Below are 17825 nucleotides of genomic sequence, written 5' to 3'. Positions count from 1 at the left end.
ATCCTCAGTTTACCCCTGCAATGTTGGTAAATGCCTTTGGGAGTCCCTACGGGGCTACTCATCTGGGATGGGACTTGGCCTTTGTTTCCTGTCCCCACACCCTGTGAGGCTGTGGAAACTGAAGGTCATTTTGACAAATGCCCTCAAAATAGGCATTAGCTCAGGTCTCTTAACTTCTCTGGCGTCCCACGTTCACTTGGCTTATGGGCTTTGGATACAATTACCCTTTTTCTAGCTCAGAGGAGCAATTTTTTACATTTTTTTTACATCTCACTCAGCATTTTGACTGTTTTCAGTAAGGAGAGTTGGTCTGGGATCCATTCCATCATACCCTTGGCTTCCAATTCATGCCCTACAAAGATGGACAGTAGGGAGATCTGGAGGAAGCTGCTGGAGTTGTTTAAAGGAAAGATGAGGGAGGATCAAAACCAGCTGGGAGTGGGAAATGGTGGTCACATTCTGGACAGATTTTCAAAGTGGAGCCATCAAGATTTCCTAACAGATTGGATGTGGGTGTGAAAGGAAAAGGAGATGAGATTCACTATAAGGCTTTTAAAGGCCTGAGGAATCGAAATAGAGTGGTCATGGGAAGGCCATGACAAGAGGTCAGCTTGGAGATTAGGAACGGAGTCTGAACACACTGACAGTTAAGTGTCCATTAGATGTCCACGTGGAGCCATCTGAATGCCTGGTAGGGGTCGTGCACGTGGAAACGTCTGAATGTCTATCAGATACCTGTGTGGAGATAGCAAGTAGAGAGCTGGAAATGTGAGTCTCGAGTTCAGGACAGAGGTCTGGTAGGACTATCGATCTCTCACATTGCTTAGGCAAACTGAGTAACAATGAGGTGGGAGGCCAAAGCCTTCCTATCCAACGCTGTCAGCACGGTAGGAAATACAGAGCTAAAAATTTAGAAGTGTGATCAAAATACTAGTTTGCTTTAGCAGTTACATAACATGTGGTCATCATCCCAACACACCCTGTCCTCGTCAGCCATTCGTTGGTGTTCTATGCTAGTTCTGCAGCCTAAGAGGAATGTTAAGAATGTGGAGAAAGCCTGGGGAAAAGCCAGCCACATAGCTAAACAAAGGGAAGGAAAATGAAATCCAACAAACATTAAAAGAAATGAAGTTATTAAGTCAGGGATGATTAACAGCAACTGGTCCTGTACTCTGGATCCGAGAAGTCCAGGTACTTGATAGCAACTTGCCACCTTTAGGTCAAAGGAAATAAAAGAAAATGAGCTTTCACTGCAGCATGAAAGATTTAGATGAGGCATAAAAAGGGAAAGTGACACCTATTTAACACCAACTGTGAGGTGCTGGCCCAGGCAGATTGCATGTTAATATACACTATAGACCCTTGAGGTAGAAATCTTCATTTTGCAGATCAGAAAAGTGGGATTCTAAAAGGGTAGGTGAATTCCCAAGTAGAAAATCTGCAATTTTAATCTGAGTCAAATGCGTCCAAAGTCGATCTGCTTTAAAATACGTCAAGTCCCCCAACCGAGAACTGATAAAAGGAGGACCCCGTTATTGAGAGAAGTAATGAAATCTTTTTTCCTAGATCTTCTAAAAACTAGAGGAGATTCTTATTTCTCTAGTATATTTCATAAAGCAGATCTACCTAAAAGCAAAGGGGTACAAGAAGCCAGTTTTCAAATTCTCTCCCAGCTCTAAGCAGTTACAAGAACCCCGAATTCTGAAAACAATCACAGCACCACCGTCAAGCACCAAAAAGCACACCTTAATTTTCAGGAAGCTATTTTTGTTCCTCTTTCCCTATAAGAAAATATATATTCACCCTCCTAAAATACGCACCAAATTCCATAACAAATTTCAATTTTTAAGCTGAAGTAATTCCATACAGAATTCAGAGGTCAAACATCCTGGCCTTACTAGACCTTGTCTTTGTTTGACTGTGATTAACAACTCAAAAGATACCAGGCAAAATTACCTTGCAAAAGATTTATTAGGGTTTGGGCTGTGCTCACCATGTCAAAACAACAAGCAACTGTCTTCGTGGACAAGGAAGCCCGATGCCACAGTGGGGAAAAGTGGTATTAAGGCAACTTCACCACGGTCCCCTACTGTGTGTGACCCAGAGTTTAAGCAGGAACCACCCCCCTGGTCAAAGAGCACCATCTCTGGTGAGAGTCAGGAACTGACACTCTTGGACTACTTGGATCTAGAGGGCTGTATAAACTAAAGTGAGACTCATGACAACTTTCACTCAGCCGCCGACAATTTCTGGAGCACCAGAGCTAAAACAGGCTCTACAGAACATTTAGCCTAAGGCCCTGTTTTGATGAGAAAGTAAACAGCTGGCAGAAGGTGCTGAAGGATCACTGGCTGCAAGCTAGCTTAAACAGAGAGAGGCACAGGGACTCAGGACACCCATCTCCAAGGCCAAGCCAAGCCGACCCAGTGGCAGGCAAAGGCAGGAAGCCACCCAGGACTAAGGCTTCATGTCTGAGGTGCTTCCTGCAAAGCAGCAGTCCAAGAGGGTGGCCAAGAGATGGGGTCTGGAGCCCAACTCTCAGGGGCTCTATAACCTGGGGCAAGTTACTTCACCCCTATGTGCTCCAGCTGCCTCATCTATAAAAGAGAAATTATAATATTTACCTTATCGTGGTATTTAGAGAAATCAATCTGTGACTATATGTAAAGCACTTAAAACAGTGACTGGCACTCAAGAAGGGTCAGGTACTCTCATCTAATTAGCCTCTCCCTCTCACCATCCCATCCCTTCCCATAGGCACGGTGCCCATCGTGTGCCCATGACAACCAGCCTGGATTATCTCATAGGTCAGGCCCACGACCCACCTTTGATCCCATGGGTCCCTTAGTTCACAGTCTCAAGAGAAAAAAAGCTGTTTGGTCAAGCATTCAGCCCTGGTGGGTAGGAGTTATCATGCAATACAAAACACACCCCTTACGACCATGGAAGTCAGGTCTGATCCTCCTTGCCAGCTAAGAGGTCAGCAGACTGTAGTTTCACAGGTGCCTCCTGAGTCCAAGACAAAGAACCGCACTACTCACCAGCAACGGCCATACCCACACTTGTGCCAGTCCAGTGAGACCCAATTCCACAGGGCCGTGCACAAGCCAGGGGTTGCTTGACATAAGAGGAAGCCCGAATCTTTCACAATGGGTAGTAAGCCTACCTGACCTTTGCCCTAGAGGGAAGCATTACCCTTGCTGCATGCTTGTACACAAACCCACCCTTTGCTCACTATACAAGCGTCCTTGCAAAGACAACCGGGAACAAAGGAGGTCCGTTCCTCTGCTCTTAAGATGTAAAGAAACATGAGAGACCCGTCTCACAATAATATCTAAATAAACGGACATATATACTGCATTTGTGGATTGAAAGATGCAATATTGATAAAATGTCAATTCTCCCCAAATGAAATGTCAATACAACATAATCCCAATAAAAATCTCAACAGGATTTTTTTTGGTAGAAAGTGACAAGCTGATTCTCAATTTATCTGGAAATGAAAAGAACTTAGAAATAGCCAAAACAACTTTGAAAAAATTAGATTAACAGTACCTGACTTTAAGATTTATTATGTGGTATGGTACTGGCATAATGATACAAAAATGGATCCATGGAACAGAACAGTGAGCCCAAAACCACACCCTCACATACACATGATTTTCAACAGAGATGCAGAGGCCATCCAGTGGAGAAAAGAGCCTTCACAACAAACAGCATCACACCAACCAGGCAGCCTTACGTCACACAAGAACTGGGACTCCCGCCTCTCACCGCATGCCAATAGTAACCCAAACTGGATCAGAGACCTGAATGTAAAATGCAGAACTATAGAACTATTAAAGGAAAACAAATTTAAAATATTTGTGATCTTGAGTTTGGCAAAGATTTCTACCTCAAAAGCACAATTCATAAAAGAAAAAGAATAAGTTAAACTTCATCAAAATCAAGACCCTTGGGGCTCCTGGGGGCTGAGTTTGGTTAAGTGTCCGACTCAATTTCGGCTCAGGTCATGACCTCAGGATCATGAGATTGAGTCCCACGCCCACGTCGGGCTCTGCGCTCAGTGGGGCGTCTGCTTGGGGTTCTCCCTCCCTCTGCCCCTCCCCCTGCTCACTCTCACTCTCTCACTCTAAAATAATATATAAATAAATCTTTATCAAAAAAAATTAAGAACCTCCAACCTTCTTTGAAGATGCTCTTAAGAAAATGAAAAGAAAAACCAGAGACCAGGAGAAAATATTTGGATTTGTATCCAGAATACACAAAGAACTCTCGATACTCAATTAAAACAACCCCATTTTTTTAAATGGGCAAAAGATATGAAAAGATACCTTATCAGAGAAGATACAGGGACAGGAAATGAGCACATGAAAAGATGCTCAGCATCATTAATCATAACAAAAATGCAAATTAAGGCCACAGCAAAAGGTAGCACTATGCCCCTGTTGGAGTGTCTAAAGTTAAACAGAAAGACCACACAAGCACCAACGAGGATGCACAGCAGCTGAACACTGACGTGCTGCCCCGGGGGTGTGCAAAATGGTAGCATGCACCTACCACACACCCAAACATTCCACTCCCAGGTATTTACCCAAGAGAAGCGAGAGCATGTGTCCATGCAAAGACATACCAGAATATTTACAGCAGCTTCGTGTATAATAGCCAAATCCTGGAGACAACCCAAAGGTCTATCAACACCTGAATAAATAAAGCAATTGTGGTAGACCCACAGCATAGAACACTATTTAGCAATAAAAAGCAGTCAACTATTAGTCCACAACAACATGGATGGATCTCAAAATAATCACGTTGAATGAGAAAAGCTAGGCAAACAGAGTACAAGATATATGATATCAAGTATACAAACCCGTGGAAAATGAAAACAATTTATAGTGTAGAAAGGGGGTGAATTTGTCTGGGAAGAGGGGAGCAGAGGGGTGGGAGGGAGGAAACACCAAGGAGCACAGGTACCTCCTGGAGGTGATGCGCACCTTCACTCTCTTTATTGCAGTGATGATTTTACAGGTATATATTTACATTAAAACTTATCAATCATTTGCCTTAAATGTGTGCAGTTTATTGTGTATCAATTATAACTGAAAAAAGCTGTTACAGAAAAATAAGCATTCACCACCAAGTAGAACTGAAGCTCAAACAGAGATCTATATAAATTATGAAAAAATAAGGAAAGCCTATATTTTGCACACCTAAGTGAAATATGCACCTGCTAAATATGTAGCGTTAAAAGTTATGATGAACAAATTGGGACAAAATTTTAGGTTAAATTCGTGGTCAGACATTGACCATAACATATTTCTCGGTATGTCTCTTGCGGCAAGGGAAACAAAAGCAAAAATGAACTAGTGGGACTTCATCAAGATAAAAAGCTTCTCAGGGTGTCTAAGTGGCTCAGTCGATTAAGCGTCTGATTTTTGATCTCTGCTCAGGTCTTAATCTCAGGGTTGTGAGTACAAGCTGCATGCTGGGCTCCATACTGAGCATGGAGCCTACTTAAAAAAAAGAGAGAGAGAGAGAGAGAGAAAAGCTTCTGCCCAGCAAAGGAAACCATCAACAAAACTAAAAAGAAACCTACAGAATGGGAGAAGGGTATTTGCAAGTAACACATCTGATAAAGGGTTAGTATCCAAAATATATAAAGAACAGATATAACTCAACCAAAAACACAAATAATCCAGTTAAAAATGGGCAGAAGACATCAACAGACATTTCTTCAAAGAACACATCCAGATGGCCAATAGACACATGAAAAGATGATGAACATCACTCATCATCAGGGAAATGCAATGAGATATCACCCCACACCTGTCAGAATGGCTAAAATCAACACCACAAGCAATAAGTGTTGGCAAGGATGTGGAGAAAAAGGAAACTTCATGCACTGCTGGTGGGAATGCAAACTGTACAGCCGCTCTAGAAAACAGTATGGACACACCTCCAAAAGTTAAAAATAGAACTCTTCTACGATCCGCAATTGCACTACTGGGTATTTACCCAAAGGATATGAAATCACTAATTTGAAAAGATATGTGCACTCCTATATTTATAGCAGCATTTTCTACAATAGCGAAATTATGGAAACAGCCCAAGTGTCCATCGACTGATGAATGGATAAAGAAGAGGCGGTATATACAATGGAATATTACTAGACCATAAAATAGAATGAAGTCTTACCATTTGCAACAACATGGATGGAGCTAGAGAGTATCATGCTAAGTGAAATAAGTTAGAGAAAGACAGTATCACATGATTTCACTCATGTGGAATTTAAGAAACAAAACAAACAAGCAAATGGGGGAAAAAAAGAGACAAACCAAGAAACAGACTCAAACTACAGAGAACAAACTGATGGTCACCAGAGGGGAGGTGGGCAGAGAACAAACTGATGGTCACCAGAGGGGAGGTGGGCAGAGAACAAACTGATGGTCACCAGAGGGGAGGTGGGCAGAGAACAAACTGATGGTCACCAGAGGGGAGGTGGGCAGAGAACAAACTGATGGTCACCAGAGGGGAGGTGGGCAGAGAACAAACTGATGGTCACCAGAGGGGAGGTGGGCAGGGGATGGGCAGTAAGAGGACACTTATCTTGATGAGCCCTGAGTAATACAGAGAAGTGTTAAATCACCACATTATACATCTAAAACTAATACAGTACTGTGTATTAACTACACTGAAATAGACATTTTCAAAAATAAAATATAAATTAAGTAATTAATTAGTGGTCAGAGAGAAAAAGAAACCATAGAGAGAGCTTTTATTTCAGAGAAAACAAAAACTTTTCTCTCTCCCCCTTTCCTTCACTTGACATTCAGAGCCCTGGACGACACACAGCGCTGTTTTGTCCACAAAGGGACAGGTGAATGCCCTTTACCAGCTGCTTTATAACATAATCTTTCTTTGGGGCACCTGGGTGGCTCAGTCAGTGAAGCGTCTGCCTTCGGCTCAGGTCATGATCCCAGGGTCCTGGATCGAGTTCCCCATCAGGTTCCCTGCTCAGCAGGGAGTCTGCTTCTCCCTCTGCCCCTCCCCCTGCTTGTGCTCTCTCTCTCTCTCTCTAATAAATAAAAGTCTTCAAAAAAAATAAAAATAAATGTTTAAAGATAGTTTTTCTTTGTGTCACAGAATCATAAATACACCAAAAGCACTACTTCAGAAGCAGAACTAGAAATAACCTAGCACACCACTGAGTTCTCTATAGTTTGAAATCTTTTTTTAAAGAATGCTAACACCTTAGGACAATCAATCCCAATATTTCTAATACTTCACACCTTCCTCTGGCCAGAAAGAAATAGGTGCACGCGCGGTACAAGAACATTTACAGGGAAGCCCTCTCCTCACCACTCAAAAGCCACCACAGCAGCGGGATGAATCCCGGGCTCCCGCTGATGTACTTCAAGCCTTTTAGGTTGATGCTCACGTTGTACAGGGACATCAGCAGTAACCTGAAATGGAAAGAAGACAGGTTGAGATGATGCCCCACGTGAAGTCTCACCCTAAATACTCCTGCTGATAAACGGGGCTTTCCTACGCTGCAGATGCCCCATTCTGCAGGCTGGGTGACAGGCACTGTAGGCAGGACGTACGTGAAATAATACCGCTCCCTGGGATGTTACAGGAGAACTGGAAGCTCCAGCAACAGGCCCACAGAAAACCACCTTGTAGAAGTGCACATAATCAAGGGACACAACTGCAGAGAGGGTCCCACAGTAAACCTCAAGACCAAATTTACCGAGGCCACTCCTGCATTTACACACAGGCAGCCCTCGATTCGTAAGTATACTGTGCTCTAACAGTTCAATTCAGCTGCTTACAATTTAATCCTATCTTTTCATTCAATGAACATTATCCATGATGTCTGGGTAGCCAGCACAGGCCACGTAAGTGTGTTTAATCCACAGCATCAGGGATGAAGAGCACCAGCAGGGCGCACTAGGGTGCAGAGAGTAAAGCACTTGCTTGGGGGCAAATGTAAGGGGCGCCAAAATGTTCAGTAGCCAGGATCTTTTAAATGTATTGTAAAGCAAATTTTTAAAAAATCAAAAGTACTGCAAAAATCCCATAATAAGCAATACATCAAAATTTTAAATAAAGATGGGATCAGTAACAGTGTCATGCCAAGGGCGCCTGGGTGGCTCAGTTGGTTAACCGACTGCCTTCGGCTCAGGTCATGATCCTGGAGTCCCGGGATCGAGTCCCGCATCGGGCTCCCTGCTCGGCAGGGAGTCTGCTTCTCCCTCTGACCCTCCCCCCCTCATGTGCTTTCTCTCTCTCTCAAATAACAAAATCTTTAAAAAAAAAAAGTGTCATGCCAAGACACATTGGAGCCTGAGGCAAAAAAAATCAGTAATAGTGATTCAGGCCATTAACAAGGGCCTGATTAAATAAACTGTGGTACATGCATACATGCATGCCACAGAAAGTGTTTGTTACAGTTTTCTGTCGAAATAGCTGGTTTCTGGGCGCCTGGGTGGCTCAGATGGTTAAGCGTCTGCCTTCGGCTCAGGTCATGATCCCGGGGTCCTGGGATCAAGTCCCGCATCGGGCTCCCTGCTCCTTGGGAGCCTGCTTCTCCCTCTGCCTCTCTCTCTCTCTCTCTCTCTCTCTGTCTCTCATGAATAAATAAATAAAATCTTTAAAAAAAAAAAGAAATAGCTGGTTTTTTTTTTTTTTAAGATTTTATTTATTTATTTGACAGAGAGAGACACAGTGAGAGAGGGAACACAAGCAGGGGGAGTGGGAGAGGGAGAAGCAGACTTCCTGCAGAGCAGGGAGCCCGATGCAGGGCTGGATCCCAGGACCCTGAGATCATGCCCTGAGCCGAAGGCAGACGCTTAATGACTGAGCCACCCAGGCACCCCGAAATAGCTGGTTTCTAAGTGCCACGGCTTATTCAGGACCTGGGACACAGGAAGCACTCAGTTTAAATATGGAAAGTGAACCAATCCCCAGTGACTGAAAGCCTCAGCATGCAGAGACAGTCTTTTTCTCCCCGTATTTTGATGGGCATTTTCAAAGTAAGGCAATGCTACCAGGTTCAAGAAGACAACACCAGACTAGCACCCTCCAGAGCAGTGATGCCCACTTCTCAGACTATAATCCTAGGCCTCCTCACAGGCCACAAAATAAGCCAAACCTGCCAATCCTTTCCAGTTTCCCTGACAATTTTTACACATATTCAAAATCTATTCACTAGTAATCTATTTCATGAGTTATTAAGAGCAGTTCAAAGGTCGTATTCATGAGGAAAATTCAGCCCTTTAACTACAGCTTTCTGAGGCCTCCAATCCAGGATTCTAAGAGAGAAGTTCTTACTTCTGATCCCCAACTCAGGGAGGTGAGTCCTTAAAATGCAATGTGTTGTCCACGCGGCTTCATGCTACAAGAGCAGGGCTGAGCCCCTGCTGCAGAGACCAGCTGACCCCCAGAGCCTGAAACAGTCTCTATCTGGCCCTTTACAGAAAAGGTTGGCAACCCCTGCCTTCAAAAATGAAAATAAAGTTAGCTAATCTTCTTCAAAACTTAAAAGGTGAAATTAACATTTGAGTGATAACTGGAATATGGGGCAAATTCCAGGAAATACATCCAGTTGAAATTCTTCACTCACTGCCACTCAACTTTAAGGGGCAAAAATGACTCATAAAATTGATAAATGTCTTTAAAATTCATATTTGGTCAAAGTCAGCCATCGTTAAGAGGCTAGGATGGAACAAAGGTTATTGCAATGACCGCAGAACCACCTGAGACCGTGTGTCATCGCCAGGCTACATCTCACAGAAAACCAGAGATGGCTCTGAGGTCGCAGAGGACTTAGCAAATAGCAAACCCAAAAAACTCTCTATTTCTTATTCGAGTGCTTTCTGTTCCAGGATTTCTATCCTAACCACAAATATTTTGTAAATAATTTATCAGGTTTCCAATTGCAAAGTCAAGAGAAACTGCACATCCAATCCACTCTTCTGGCACAGAGTTAAAGTAAATGTCATTTCCCAAACTACTGGAGTACTAGGAGCCAGACTTTTTCTTCCAGTGACCAAAAAGGTAGGCAAATTCTGCTTCCTCCCATGAAGCTAAGCAGAAGATTTGTTATAAACGGATTTACGGGCTCCAAAAGGCACCTTGCCAGGCTCTACGACCTTGAGCATTGCAGATACGTCCAACACTGACAAGGAAAGGGCAGAAAGCAAGGCTAACATAAAGATTCCAGCAAATCTGAAATGCTACAAAAGCAACACAAGAAACTCTCTTTCAAGGAAAAGGACACTGTCTTCACCTAGCTGTAGCAGGCCTGGGGCTGACTGGATTGGCCTGGTGAGAAGTCAGAACGCTGTCCTGATGCTCTGACCGACAAAGCTGAGTCATGCTACTGAACTCTTGTATTCATCTTGAAAGGAATTACAACTGGAAGCAACAAAGAACAAACACACCTGGTACTTCAAAACAAACGAGCTATGAAAACAAACAAAGAGGCATTAACTGTGATGTCCACCCTCCAGAAACAAAAGCCACCAACCGGTCATCTAGACGAAAATATAAAGTAGCCAAATTACCACCATCAAGTAATGCTAAGGAACAATGAGCAATAAAATTCTTAAAAAAGACTGTATATGTTATTTGAGAGAGAAGCAAATAGTAGAGCAATACAACCAGACATTTCAGACCAAATGGTGGGCAGAACCTGGCAGTTAGAGGCCTACCAATTTTTTAAAAATTTATTTATTTATTTGAGAGAGAGAAAGAGTGAGCAAGCACATGTGCAGGGGCAGAGGGAGAGGGACAGAGAATCCTAAGTGGACTCCATGCTGAGCATGGAACCCAACATGGGGCTCAATCCCAAGACCCTGAGATCATGACCTGAACCGAAATCAGGAATCAGACACTTAACAGACTGACCCACCCAGGCATCCCTTTTTTTGAAATTTAATTGAGCATTTACTATGGGCCAATTATAGGAGCAAGTGCCTGTCCTATTAAATTTTAAGTTTTTATTTAAATTCATTAGTTGACATACAGTGTAATATTAGTTTCAGGTGTACGATATAGGGATTCAATGTTTCTATACATCACCTGGTTCTCATCAGGGCAAGTGCCCCCCGACTCCCCATCCCCCTATTTCCCCTACCCTCCTGCCCACCTCCCCTCCAACAGTGTGTTCTCTAGAGTGGAATCTGTTTCTTGGTTTGCCTCTCCCTTTTTTTTGTTCCTTTGCTCATTCGTTTTCTTATATTCCACATGAGTGGGATCATATGATATTTGTCTTTCTCTGACTTATTTCACTTAGTATAATTCTCTGTAGTTTGATCCATGTCGTTGCAAATGGCAAGATGTCATTCTTTTGATGACTGAGTAATATTCCACTGTGTATACACCACATCTTCTTTATCCATTCATCAGTGGATGCACACTTGGGCTGTTTCCATAGTTTGGCTATTGTAGATAATGTTGCTATAAACATCAGGGTGTACATATCCCTTTGAATCAGTGTTTTTGTATTCTTTGGGTAAATACCTAGTAGTGCAATTGCTAGATCGTAAGTTAGTTCTATTTTCTAACTTTTTGAGGACCCTCCATACTGTTCTCCATGGTGGCTGCCCCAGTTTGCAGTCCCACCAACAGTACACGAGGGCTGGGGCACCTGGGTGGCTCAACTGGTTAAGCGTCTACCTTCGGCTCAGGTCATGATGCCAGTGTCCTAGGACTGAGCCCCGCATCTCAGCTCCTGGCTCAGTGGGAGTCTGCTTGTCCCTCTCCCTCTGCCCCTCCCCTACTTGTGCTGTCTCTCAAATAAATAAAATCTTAAAAAAAAAAAGTGCACAAGGGTCCCCCTTTCTTCACACCCTCGCCAACACCTGTTTGTTGTTGTTGATTTTAGCCCTTCTCACAGGTAGGAGATGATATCACATTGTAGTTTTGATTTGCATCTCCCTGATGATGAGTGATGCTGAGCATCTTTTCAGGTTTGCTGGCATTCTGTATGTCTTCTTGGGAGAAATGTCTATCCATGTCTTCTGCCCATTTTTTAAATTAGATTATTTGTGTTTTGGGTGTTGAGTTGTATCTGTTCTTCATATATTTTGGATACTAGCCCTTTGTCAGATATGTCATTTGCATTTATCTTCTCCCATTCTGTTAAGTTGCTTTTTAGTTTTGTTAATTGTTTCCTTTGCTGTGAGAAAGCTTTTGATGAAGTCCCCGTAGTTTATTTTTGCTCTTGTTTCCATTGCCTCAGGAGACATATCTAGAAAGAAGTTGCTACAGCCATGTCAGAGGCCTTACTAACTGTTTTCCTCTGGGATTTTTATGATTTGGAGTCTCACATTTAGGTTTTTCATCCATTCTTAATTTCTTTCTGTGTATGGTGCAAGAAAGTGGTCCAGTTTCATTCTTTTGCATATTGCTGTCCAGTGTTCCCATTTGTTAAAGAGACTGTCTTTTTTTTTCCATTGGATATTCTTTCCAGCTCTTTCAAAGATTTTAACTGACCATACAGCTGTGAATTCACTTCTGAGTTCTCTATTCTGTTCCACTGATTTATGTGTCTGTTTTTGTGCCAGTACCATACTGTGTTGATCACTACAGCTTTGTGATGTAACTTTGAAATCTGGAATTGTGATGTCTCCAGCTTTGCTTTTCTTTTTCAAGGTGGCTCTGGCTGTTCGGGGTCTTTTGTGGTTCCATAAAGGTCTTAGGATTGTTTGGTTGGTTTTTTGTTTTTAAAGAAATACAGTAATTAACTACAGAACCTGCTTGTTTTAGATTCTGTGGCTCCCCTCAAGTTAGAACTTAAAAATCAGTGTGTGTAACCCTAACAAAATAGCTATAGGTTATTTTTTATCTACCGTGTTACATTAAAGGCCCACAAAAAGATATAAAGAACAATACAATACCCACCTCCCTGATTAAGAAAGAAAATCTTATCATCATAGTCAAATCCCCTTTGTGAACTATGTCTGAACACAGACACTTCAGAAGGGTGCGAGCCAACACCTCCGTCTGTCACATGACATGCACTTCTAGATGCCTTCACAGCACATGTGCAGAGCCCAGCAACTCCATCATCCATGTCTGTATCAGTGGCAGCATACCATACGTAATCTTCCACACTGGGGGGAGATATGTGTCTACACTGACTTGTATAGTAATAATGTATTTTCCCTGATGCATCCCAACATTAATTGATCACAATCTATTTACCTATTCTACATGGTAACTTCCCAGCACATGCTATTTCAAACACAGATGCTATGACGTTTCTGCACAAGCGTCCTAGTGTTCATAAGCTAAAACTTTTTCTGGAGTATGTATCAAAAGGGGATTACCTGTCCTTGGCATGAGCATATTAACCTCAACAGATGCTGCCCACCGGCCTCCATCTCCCTCCCACCAGCAGAGTGGACAGGTGTAATCTTTCTCTGGCCTCACATCTCTCCAAAGCTCGTAACTGTTAGATACTGATTTTTTCCAGTGAAATAGAATGAAAAGTTTTTTTCATTATGGTTATAATTTGCATTACAATTGAACTCAAGAATCTTTTCCATACTTATGAAGCTTGCCAGTGTTTCCTTTGTGAACTGCCTCATTATCTCTTTTGCCCATATGTGTATTAGATTATTTGCCTTTTTCTTAATGAAAATGCCAAATACAGATTTTTCATTTTTTAAAAAATATACATAAAGTGATCAAACTAGATAGCATGAAACCCTAAAAATACCGTTCAGAAGAATCAAGGTTATATTCAAACCACCACCCATCAATTGACAACTTCGTACTAGACCAATTCACTGGGTGTTAAACATTTTGTGGCTGAAAGCCCTACCGCCTGAAAAATAATAATAATATAAATAATAATATAAAATAAAAATAATACTTTGGGAAGTAGTTCCCAAACCCCGAACGTTAGAGAGACATTTCAGAAGCTTGGAGATGATCTGTGTTAATATCTGGAAATGCTGCTGACTCTAAGGAATTTGAACATAATCTAAGATTTGTCCTCAAAATGTACTTCCCTCTTCAAAATATTTAACTATTAACCAACATCCTAGAAATATAACTGTCCTTAATAATAACTTTCTTACTACCTAGAATTAATAAAGTTTTGATTGGAAATGACTAAGAAAACCCAATCATGTTTAGAGACTTCTTTTCAACTGGAATTAAGCTGTTCCTTATGTGAAGGTTTCAGGCCACCCAAATGCATGGTAACACTCTGTATGACTTTTAACAACAAATAAGATATAACCATAACCCAGAAAGTGAATGTCTGTATCTCACATGCTCATTTAGCATCATTTGCTGAGCACTTTCTGTGTATTAGGTCTTAGGAAAACAGAGCCGAAGTAGAGTCTATGTCATCCAGAAGTTTACAGCACGTGGAGGAGAGAAAGGAGAGCACCCACTGAATGCACTTTTAGACTTCACTCTCCAAGCTCAGTGTCCTCAGGGTAGTTCTAAGGCACTGCCACAAAGACATTCTGTGGAAATGGTTCTAGAATCACCTTTATAAAATACAGTCTGAGTTCTGACTATCCCAGACAAGTTTTCTCTTCTTTGGAAACTGGGATTCTGTGGGAAAAATCAGCCCGCTGGTCCTTATGATGGTGAATCATCACTCAAGGAGGCTCAGCTCTGCAAATATAGCTACAACCACTCAGAGCTACATCTGTTCAAAGATATAATAATGCTAGCTTGGTTATAAAATACGAACTGGTTTCCCTACAGAGCTCACAAGCTGGTTCTGCAGCAAAGGCCCTGGGAAATTTCACCTGCAGGACTTCTCACTGACTGAACCATGCTGATGACCACTGGGAAGTCGCTGAGTGGAGGCATAAACCAACAAACAACTTCTTCAAGTAGCACATCCAAGGACACCCCCACTCCAGGAGCATTTCTATAATCTTCCACCCCTATGTGCCCAGGCAAGAAACACCTTTGCAGAGTTGCTGTCCTCTCCAGCCTTCCCTGACCATACACACCATATACTCCCTGGGCCCTGAACAGGAAAATGTGCCATGTCAATAACCTATGGTTGGTACAGAGTAAACACATTCCCTTCACAGAATGTGCATCTCATCCCCAAGTCTGGGAATAGTGTTATGCTGAGAACCAGTGGTCTTCATTCAGGAATGTGGATAAACCCTCCCTGGCAACCTCCAATAGCTCGCCCTGCCTGAGGTCTCCTCTCTCCAGCTGGGAAGCCACCTCCAACCCTGGGCCTCCAACAAACCCATCTAATGACATCTCCAACAGGTGTGACCCTAAGTAGCAGCTGGAACAAGATGCTAAAAGGCCTCTCATGGTCTGTTCAATAAGGTTGGTAAAATCATAGTGAAGGATAGGCAATGAGAAACAATTAATGAGAAAATTAAATACAAAAGAAATAGTGGGTACTTAGAAAGGCCGGGAGTTGACCTGATTCCTGAAATCCAGATCTCGCACATAAAACAAAAATTGTGTTTGTCCAGCTCTTGAGTGTCAAGGACAAAGGCAACACCAGTGTCAGTAGAGATGAGACACCACCAAGAGAGGCTCAGGGTCCAAGCCAGGTTCAGTGCCAGTATGACGCACAGTGGCCCTCTGCAACCCCAAGGTCAGGGTGCAACCCCAGATGCTGTGTGCATGCCTGGGCGACCTGTGGCTGGAGGTGGAGGACAAGAATGGATGCCAGTGGTGACAGGGGAGCTCCTGACACAGCATGCCTGATTGCTGGGGGAGAACAGGTGGACAGGGGCCTGCCACCACCTGGTGGCACTGAACTCCCCAGTCTTGGCGGACGGAGCCTGGTCTAGGGCCGGCCCGGGCTGCACGCTGGCACCTAAGAGGCTGTGGTCAATGTGAGAACTGCCCACAGAGAGCGCAGCAGCCCTGGCTGGTGCGGCAGGAAGGTGCTCCCCTTGGAGGCCTGGAGGCCAAGGCTTAGGAGATACACCACTGCCGCAGACAGCAGTCCTGCCATCCAGCACAAAGCACCTCAAGAGGCCGAGTGTCAGCAGGTGCATGTGGCCGCCAGATATCAGAAGTTTCTAGATTTGGAGAATCTTCCCCCAAAACAAGCAGATAAATCAGGGCAAGTGGGAAATTATACAGCCCAACGGGACAGGACACTGAAAGAACTCACTGAGGCCGAGTCACAAGAATGTCCCACTTGTTACCCTGTGGGTATGTGCCACCGAAGAGACAGCCCGGGGTCCCAGAGTAGAATCAAGTCTCTTCCAAGGCCACCGGCCCACAGGGACTTCAAGAGGAAGCAAAAGGAACAGGGCACCATGAGCCACCCTTGATCCTGGGAAATGTGTCTTGTCATGTCATGTCATGGTAAACCCAAGGCCACCCAAACTCGAGCAGAGCAGGCAGACGGGCCCTGATTAAGCTTGTCAAAGCACAACTGGGAGAAAAAGGGCTGAAGAGGAGCCAGTAGAGAGGGGGAATTTGAAAATGCTGAAGCAAGAGATGACAACTAACTGAGCAAAACCCCAGAGGGCAGCTAATCAAAACCAGAGGTAGCAGGACCACTCACCCAAGAACCCCAGAGGCCACAGATTCCTCTACCATGTGAGAGAAGAAAGTGAGGGGGGCTGGGTACCAATGAGGCAGCTGCAATGAGTAAGCTTACACCCACACCCCCAATTCTCCCTGGGGAGCAGGAAGGAAAGCCTCTGCTGGGAGCCCATCTGCAGAGGACTGAGGAACAGCAAAATGGCCAAGGTCAGAGAATCTGAAGTCTGACCTAGCCACTGTGAAGACCAGAGTGGAGACTGATGAGGACATAGACAGGGGTCCGACAGGAGCTCCGGACCAGGAGAGGGTGAGATGGTGTGGCTGCACTGGGAACCTTCTTGTCCAGCATCACTGTGCAGCCCAGGCTGCAGGAAAGGAGGCCAACGGCTGGTCCAAGGCTGCAGCGTCAGCAAACGGTGGCGAGGGACCTGAGGCTGCTGACGGATGTGCTCCATAATGGAATCCCGGTACGCTAGATGCAAGGGGAGGCTGGGGAAGATGGTGGGGTAGTCAGGAGGGAAGAGGAGTGGTGAGGAGCAGGCGCTCTCAGCAGGGCTAGGGGAGCGATGAGCAGAGAAGGAATAGAGACAGTACGGACCTAAGCGCTGCAGTGGGGTCTGCCATTTCAGGGGCTGAACAAAGGCCAGACTGTGGCCACAAGACTGGATTATTCACAGTGTAGAGCACCAACTATCTCTGGAGCTGAGAAAGGCAAGCAACCCTGACATCAGAGTATTGAAAGAATCATCCACATACATGATCAAGTCATTCAAGACAGCAGGGAATGGCGGACAGAGGAAGCCACAACCCCAGTGCTTGCTGATTGGACAAGGGGAAGCAAGGGTGGACAGGGAGATCCTGGCTGCTTGAATTCTGAAGAAGGAAAAGGTTTAATATGAAGTGGAAAAGAAATGACTTTTTTTAAATGGACTTTAAAAATGAAAGCCAGGGGGCGCCTGGGTGGCTCAGTTGGTGAAGCATCTGCCTTCGCCTCAGGTCATGATCTCAGGGTCCTGAGATGGAGTCCCGCATCGCATCGGGCTCCCTGCTCAGCAGGGAGTCTGCCCCGCCCCCCACTCATGTGCTCTAATAAATAAATAAAATCTTAAAAAAAAAGAATGAAAGCTAGGACTTAACAGTTTCCAGTTCTGCACATGCAGGAGCTGGAGGCCACCACGCCATCCTAACAATAAGTAAAAAGCTCAACACACTGAAAAATCAACTCCTCTTAGATCCCAAGAACTGGGGAGGACACAGGGCAAACTGTTACCCCCAAGATGAGAGAGAGAGAGACAGGTGAGTATAGGGGGGGG

At 44.0% G+C, this 17825-nt stretch overlaps 1 protein-coding gene across 1 annotated transcript in view; it reads right to left on the bottom strand.

Moving 5' to 3' along the window:
* Positions 1–17825, bottom strand: part of HSF2BP (heat shock transcription factor 2 binding protein) — a 96892-nt gene that overhangs the window by 30887 nt on the left and 48180 nt on the right. Inside the window, exon 7 of the mRNA XM_028126426.2 lies at positions 7360–7463. Coding sequence (XP_027982227.1) covers positions 7360–7463 — 104 coding nt within the window. The remainder of the gene's footprint in view (positions 1–7359; positions 7464–17825) is intronic.

This window comes from Eumetopias jubatus, unplaced genomic scaffold, assembly GCF_037043125.1.
Source record: "Eumetopias jubatus isolate StellerSeaLion01/CBP00866 unplaced genomic scaffold, mEumJub1_p1.0 scaffold_1, whole genome shotgun sequence".
Taxonomy (NCBI): domain Eukaryota; kingdom Metazoa; phylum Chordata; class Mammalia; order Carnivora; family Otariidae; genus Eumetopias; species Eumetopias jubatus.
Note: the sequence above shows the minus strand (reverse complement) of the source record. Positions and strands in the feature narration are given on the sequence as shown.